The following is a 7868-nucleotide window of genomic DNA, read 5'->3' as shown; positions in this document are numbered from 1 at the left end:
CTTCCACCTCAGCCTTCCAAGTAGCTGGAACTACAGGTGCACACTACCACACCCGGCTCATTTTGATTTATTGTAGAGATGAGGTCTCACCAAGTTGCCCAGGCAGGTCTCGAATCCGCGGGCTCAGGCAATCCACTCACCTCAGCCTTCCAAAGGCGCGGGATTACAGACTGAGCCACCGAGCCTGGCTGGGTTCTCTTTTTAATGTTAGGAAAGTAAATGATTTTGTAGATGATACTTGGCTAGGTGCAGTGGCTTACACTTGTAATCCTACCGCTTTGGGAAGCCAAGGTGGAAGGATCACTTGAGCCCAAGAGTTTGAGACCAACTTGGGTAACATGGTGAGACCTCCACCTCTATGAAAAAAATAAATAAGTAACAATTATGTCCCTGATTTCCTTCTTTGTACTTTTAATAGAAGAAATTGGCCATTGGATTACAATGGCCCAAATCTTAGAATCTTGAAACCATTTGAATTACACTTTTATCTTGTAATAAAACGTGGTGTTTGGATGCTTCCAGGTCAGTTATCATCTTCTGCATTCAACTCAGAGAAAAACGAGAGTAGGCGAAATCTGGAACTTCCACGCCTCTCTGAAACCTCCATAAAGGATCGAATGGCCAAGTACCAGGCAGCGGTGTCCAAACAAAGCAGTTCAACCAACTATACAGTATGTGTTCTGCATCCTCCGTTCATTCACTCATTCATCACATGGCCACTGGAGCTAGAAAATATCCCCCAGTCTCTTACATCCGAACCCTGGTCCTTTCCCTGGTCCTCTAGCCATTCTCTTTTCTCATAAATTCTACCCTCCGCTTCATTTATCATTTTTCCTGTGGTCTAAATCTGACATGTCTTCCCTAGCCCTCATTCACACTCCACTCTCTTTTTGGTGACGTTACCAGTCAATCATGTCATCGAGAGTTTTCCTGGCTCTTCTACTTAATCTTTTTGCTGTTGTTAAGGAAGTAGTATTTTATTTGTTTTGACAAACTTTTTTTTTTCTTGTTTTGGTTTTTGAGGGGAGAAAATTGGAGAAAAAATAATGTATGCATTCAACATTATTGTGAGATTTTTTGTCATTTTTTTGTTGAGATATAATTCCCATAACATAAAATCACCATTTTAAAGTATACAAATCTGTGGTTTTAGTATGTTTATAAGATTGTATAGCCACTACCACTGTCTAATTCCAGAACCTTTCCATCATCCCAAAAAGAAACCCCATACCTGTGCAGTCACTCCAAATCCTCCCTTCTCTCATCCCCTGGCAGCCACTAATCTACTTTCTGTCTTTTTGTGTCTGCTCTTCTGGCCATTTTATATAAAGGAATCATATAATATATGGTCTACTTAACCTTTAATTCTTATGATGTAATGTTTTCCTAAAGAAGCAGAATAGCAGATAAGAAAACGGGGGAGAAATGACAGGAAGATGATGTGCTCAATATGCACAAAAATTTGGTGTTCTAAATAGAATGGAGGGTCTCACCATCTTATATTGTTCTGTGCTTGTCGGGCAAGCTGTCACTACAGAACTGCTTAATTGAAGTTATCTTTCAAATGCCATTTATTCATATGTACACACACGTATATATACATGTACACACATGTAGATCTGTATCTTTCAGACATTTCCTTCTAAGATTTCAAATTACAAACCATTTATCTCTTGATGTCCTAATTTTTTAATGACGTTAGAAGGATAGTGTTAACCTTTTGTTCCTAGGGAGATTGAAATCATAACATGTATTCAGGAATTAAGCCTTTTTCCTCCCAGGTAATTAAGTATGCATTCTCCAGTAGTATTTGGTACTCTGATTCTCCGGACAATGAGCTGTTTTATCTTGATTTTTTTTGCTGTAGTTTTGAGAAGAGCTGATGTGTGTAAATCAGCAAAGTGGAACATCACAGGCAGCTCATTATTCACTGTGTGAGAAATGGGCAAATTTAAACTTCCCTTAGAAGGCAGGTCGGAAGATACAGCAAATAGGTGATCAGCAAAGCTTAATTTCCCCTCGTTACAGGATTTTGCTGCTTTTCAATGCCTTCCTGCTGCAAACACTCTGACCAGGTAACTCCCTAAGTGGGAAAACCTGTTCAGTGACAAATTTTTTTTAAACTCCTAGCTAGTTTCTGCATTACAGTTCTCCTGCCCTGGAGATTTTAAGAGTTGAAAAATCTTTAGGAATTCTTGTAAAAATACATTTTATCTTATCCCCAAAGAATTTCCCAAGCCCCTCACAGAATATGGTTGTAACAAGGCACATACTCTCTGGTAGTGGTTCTGAAGGTGGGGCTTAGAGCGGGGTCAGGAACAAGTTGTTGGACTGTAATGTGCTCTGTGTTGCTGGATGCCAGCTCCTCCTCACAGATGTGCCTCCAGACCTCCTTAATCTGGAATACCATTCCTGAGTGGGTCAGTCACACTCAACATTCCCCTCATTGGCCCTGTGGCCATAAATTACTTGCTTCTCCCATGCCTAAAGAGTCACAGAGAGGCCAGGCTCAGTGACTTAGCCTGTAATCCCAGTACTTTGGGAGGCCGAGGCAAGTGGATTGCCTGAGCCCATGGGTTTGAGACCAGCCTGGGCAACTTGGCGAGATCTTGTCTCTACAATAAATAAAAAATTAGCTGGGCATGTTAGCATGCGCCTGTAGTTCTGGCTACTTGGAAGGCTGAGGCGGAAGGATCGCCAGAGCCCAGCAGGTCAACACTGGGATAGCTGTGAGAGTGCCACTGCACTCCATTCAATCTGGGCGACAGAGACTCCAACTCAAAAAAAAAAAAAAAAAAAAATCACAGAGAAAGTGCTAGGTGCAGTGACTCATGCCTGTAATCCCAGCACTTTGGGAGGTGGAGGCAAGAGGATTGCCTGAGTCCAGGGGTTCGACACCAGCCTGCGTAACTTGTCAAGACCTTGTCTCTACAATACATCAAAAAATCAGCTGGGCATCGTGGCGTGCGCCTGTGGTTCCAGCTACTTGGAAGACTGAGGCATAAGGATTGCCTGAGCCCAGCAGGTCAAGGCTGCAGTGGCTGTGAGCCTGCTACTGCACTCCAGCCTGGGCAAGAGACTCCTACTTAAAAAAAAAAAAAAAAAAATCACAGAAAAAGAAAGACACTAGATTACTAAATTCTTAGTACACTAAAGGCAGGAAATATCCACATTCATTTACCACTATGTTGATTTTGGATTTAGCAGAGGAGTTAATTTTAATATTCAGCCCCAGTGTTCTTTGCAAGGAAAAAAATGCAGTTATCCTTCTTTATGACAATGTTGATGCATGCTTTTTTATGTTGGGGCTCTGTCTTGAGAAGTTGAATAAGGTATATCTTCCCTCATAATATATGAATTTTATATTAAAAACATGTTTTGAACATCTCACAAAAAAAGGTTGTTTTATGATATCATTAAATCTAATTTCAATTTTTACATGTATACATCATCCCCGTCTCTCTTTCCAGGCCGAGCATTTATATATATATGGTCAGTATATTTTCTTAATTATTGGCACTTGGCATCTACTTTCCCCTGCTCCAGAATGGTCTTTTCGATAAAACTCACAAGCTTTGCATTCCCACAAGCTCTGCTGCTAGAAGAGTGAATCACAAGAACGTTGTATGCTGGGGGTGGCCTGTGTGTGTGTCTGTGTTGATGTGTCTGTGTTCTAATGAGCATCCTGGTTTTAGACTAGCCTACAAATATTTAACTCTGAGGTATGTGTCCACAAAGCTGCTTTTGTTCCTTCACTAGTCAATGGGTTTTGCTTGTGAGAGTTAGAGGGCTGATTGGATCTGAGGCCTCTTAGAATAATTTTTTTTTAACATTCTAAGTTTATTTAATGGATGTGCTATGAAGAGAAAGGAATGGTGATACTTTTTTTTCAAAAAATTCATAGACTATTTTTATTTGTAGAATGAGTTGAAAACCAGTGGTGGTGAAATCAAAATTCATAAATTGGAGCAAAAGGAGAATGTGCCCCCAGGCCCTGAGGTCTGCATCTCCCATCAGGAGGGAGACAAGGTAGGTTGAAAAGTCTGATGTCCAGTTGCCAAGGAAGCATGTGTTCTAAATTAGATGCTTAAAATTAGAAACAACTCTAACTCTAGGCTGTAGAGTGTCTGGGAATTTGGTAACAGCTGCCAGGACAGATTGTCATTTTTGCAGGTCACATAGTTTTTGGTTGGGGAGCTCTGTAGCTTATAGCTGACCTAATAATGAGCCTTCATTGGAAAATTTTTTTGCTCAGCAGATGCTCAGAGAGCATAGAGCTGAAGTGATGTTTTAAAATCTATTTGATTATAGAGATATTGTCTTCAAAGTACTTATAAATCTTTTTTGTTTGTTTGTTTTGAGTTGGAGTCTCACTCTGTTACCCAGGCTGGAGTGCAGTGGCACGCTCACAGCCACCGCAGCCTCGACCTGCTGGGCTCAAGTGATCCTTCTGCCCTTCTGCCTCAGCCTTCCAAGTAGCTGGAACTATAGGCATGAGCCACCACGCCCGGCTAATTTTTTGATTTATTATAGAGATGGAGTCTTGCCCAGGCAGTCTTGAACTCCTGGTCTCAGGCAATTCTCTCGCCTCAGCCTCCCAAAGTGCTGGGATTAAAGGCTTGAGCCACTGTGCCTGGCCAAAAGTACTTATATATTCTTAATTTAAGTGTGTATTACCCCACAATTTTAAAATAAAAATTAAAAGAGGAAAAAAATTTAAGTGTGTATTTAACACATTTGATACAAGCCAGTCCCATTCTCCCACGCAGAATTTTGAAAAGTAGGCACTATGCTAAGCATAGAAGATACCAAGCTTAAAAGCTATAGACAGACCATTCCATGTGGTCTTTATGTACAAAGGAAACAGAGTAGAGAGATGAGTTGTAGGTTGACTGATGTTGTGATTTGGGGCCATGGAAGCTCAGACTGAGGACATTTAATCTGGCTTCCTCGAGAAGGTGGTGTCTGAGCTGAGTCTTGAAGAATGTGTGGAAATAGGCCAAGTGAATAAGGGAAAATTTGAGTTAGAAAAAGAAGGGCATTCCAGGCAGACACAACAGAAGTTTGGAAACCAGAGATAGTGGCTCACTTAGGAATTGCAGGTTTGTTGGTTTGGCTGGAGCATGAGGTACACGTAGGCAGTGGTGAGAGGCAGGTGGAGGCCAGGGTGAGGTCTGGAATAGCTTTAGATGCCACTGCTAAGGGCTTGGATGTTGTCATGCAGCAGGAGAAAGTCACTAAAAGATTTTAAGCAAATCACATTTGTGTTTCATGCATTAGTCATTAGATGGATGGCTTAATTGGAACGAGCAACAACATTTATGTCAGGTGAATTTATCCTGTTTTTTGCCAATCCATTACACAGCCTTTTTAGTCTTTCAGTCGATACGATTATCAAATATTAAAGTGAGATGAGATGAAAGGGCTTTTAAGTCTATTACAGTGATTAAGTCTAGGAGCAAAGCCACTGTTTCTGTTACACATAATGCCACTTTCGGTGCCATTCTTCCTAAAGGTGAATGGATCGTTAAAACCAGTTGAGCGCAATAGTTCTCAAACTTACTTGACAACAACAGACTTTACAAAGTAGAATGGTGTATTAACAGAACAGTCACAGGAACTCATGAGGTGCCCTGCACACTAGGATCAAAGTAGACACACATAAAAATGATCTCAGAATGATGGCTATGAAATTTAAATCATAAACTAGAGCAGGAAAAAAAATTAGAAAAATTAAATTACTTTATTTTATGAAAACATCACAAGCCAGGCGTGGTGGCTCAAGCCTGTAATCCCAGCACTTTGGGAGGCTGAAGCTAGAGGATTGCCTGAACTCAGGGGTTTGAGACCAGCCTGAGCAACTTGCCGAGACCTCGTCTCTATAATAAATCAAAAAATAAGCCGTGCGTGGTACCGTGTACCTGTAGTTCCGGCTACTTGGAAGGCTAAGGCAGAAGGATCTCCTGAGCCCAGGAGGTCAAGGCTGCGGTGGCCAGGAGCGTGCCACTGCACTCCAGCCTGGGCAAGAGTGAGGCTCCAACAACAACAACAAAAAAATCACACATACATGCTGAAATAATAAGACAAAATACTTGGTAGTCATGTATTTTATAATTTCAAATAAATTGCATGCATCCTTGTAATGATGGGGTCAGGCATTAATTAGTCCATGGGTCGCATGTTATGTAGCAAGTGACTTCTCATTAAACTGTCTTGTTTTCCCATGTTTTAAATGGGAGATTTTCTCTTTCTTCCTTTTTTCCTTTCTTTCCTTCCTCCCTCCCTCCCCTACCCTCTTTCTCTTTTTATCTCTCTCCCTCTCCCACCTCCTCTCTGTCTCCCTCTCTCTCTCTCTCTCTCTCTTTTTTTTTTTTTTTTAATGTATTGTAGAGACCAGCCCAGCCTGGTCTCAAACCCCTGACTCAGTCAATCCTCTCGTCTCAGCCTCCAAAAGTGCTGGGATAACAGACTTGAGTCACCGTGCCCGGTACAGATTATTTCTTAAGAATAACTGAGTAAATATGATTGAAATTTTTCTTACAAACTGTATGAAAGAAATTTTAAGAAAAAATACTTCCAGCTTTGAAATCCCTCACCCCATCTTCACCCCAGTAGCATAGTTTGGGAAATAATTATCTGAAAAATAATGCTTAGATTATCCCTTTAAATGTTTCCTACTTGATTATCTTCATGCTGATTTGAAACTGTATCTCTGAACTGAACTAGAGAGTCAGAACATTATAATTACAGCCTAAAGGGACATTAGTGCAACTGAATCATGAAGTGGATGGGCAAAAAAAGGGATAAAGATAGTACATATTCTTAAAGCACGTACTGCAGGTTTATAAATTCTTGGCTGCCTTAAAATTCACAAAAACTTTTAGAGCCTTAGCTATTCTTTCGGCTGTTTGCCTAACTTTTGTTAACCAATACCTAAGTACTATTAAACTTCAACTTGTTAGTAAACGACATTAATGCTAGAATAAACTCGCTTGAAATGGAATATTTTGTCAAAATATTGTTCTTTCCTTTCTCAAAACTCTTGCCTTTAATGAAATGTTTGAGCAAAATCTCACGTGCTTCCTCCTGGCTGTTCTATGGTGAAGTCATCTGGTTGACCTTATGAATGATATCATGTTTGGCAATAAGTTTACCTCACAGGTTCAAGGTGACCAAATCATAGGTGATAGAAGAACGTTCTGGGATGGATACACCTGCTAATCAGCAAGAATTGAAGAGTTTTTTTTACAGATATGCACAACTCTCAGAAACGCTTACTTTAAATCATTAGATGAAATAACATATGTAAGGTGATCAGTTCATTACCTGGCACATAGTAAACACTCAATAAATGTTGGCTGTTATTGTACTGGTTTGTTTTACGCTGTGTCAGAATTCCTGTAATGAAAAGAGAGTCATAGAAAAAGTCGTTTTTTGACCATGCTGAAATTTTTAAGTGCAGACAGCCAACAACTTAATCTCCATTGTTAATCTATTCAGTTTGTTAGACATTCTTTTATAAATAAAAATCCCTAACATCTGAATGAAAAAAAATTACATGAAGAGAATACACTGGGTCACTTGTTGACCCTTCATGATTTCCAGTGTGGAGAAAGATACCAGGAAAGTATAGGGGCCGGTAGAAAGGAGGAAGGGAGCTAATAGAGCTTTTATTTAAATTTGATGACTCATGCCTGTAATCCCAGCACTTTGGGAGGCTGCGGTGGGGGGATTGCTTGAGCCTAGGATTTCAAGAACAGCCTGAGCAACATAGTGAGACCTTGTGTCTACAAAAAAATAGAAAATAAGTTTTTAAATTTTTGATGGCTTTTGGGAAAAGATACATATACCTTTTTTTTTTTTTTTTT

General features: G+C 40.2%; 1 protein-coding gene across 2 annotated transcripts in view; it reads left to right on the top strand.

The window, feature by feature from the left end:
- Positions 1 to 7868, top strand: part of LIMA1 (LIM domain and actin binding 1) — a 113614-nt gene that overhangs the window by 88150 nt on the left and 17596 nt on the right. For both annotated transcript variants that reach the window (XM_008062278.1, XM_008062277.1), the window contains exons 6-7: positions 523 to 671; positions 3922 to 4029. In XM_008062278.1, the coding sequence (XP_008060469.1) occupies positions 523 to 671; positions 3922 to 4029 (257 nt within the window). The remainder of the gene's footprint in view (positions 1 to 522; positions 672 to 3921; positions 4030 to 7868) is intronic.

The sequence above is a fragment of the Carlito syrichta genome, unplaced genomic scaffold (genome assembly GCF_000164805.1).
Source record: "Carlito syrichta isolate Samal-C Ts95f unplaced genomic scaffold, Tarsius_syrichta-2.0.1 Scaffold305684, whole genome shotgun sequence".
NCBI classification, from domain to species: Eukaryota; Metazoa; Chordata; class Mammalia; order Primates; family Tarsiidae; genus Carlito; species Carlito syrichta.
The sequence above is the reverse complement of the archived record's forward strand: the minus strand, read 5'-3'. Positions and strand labels throughout refer to the sequence as shown.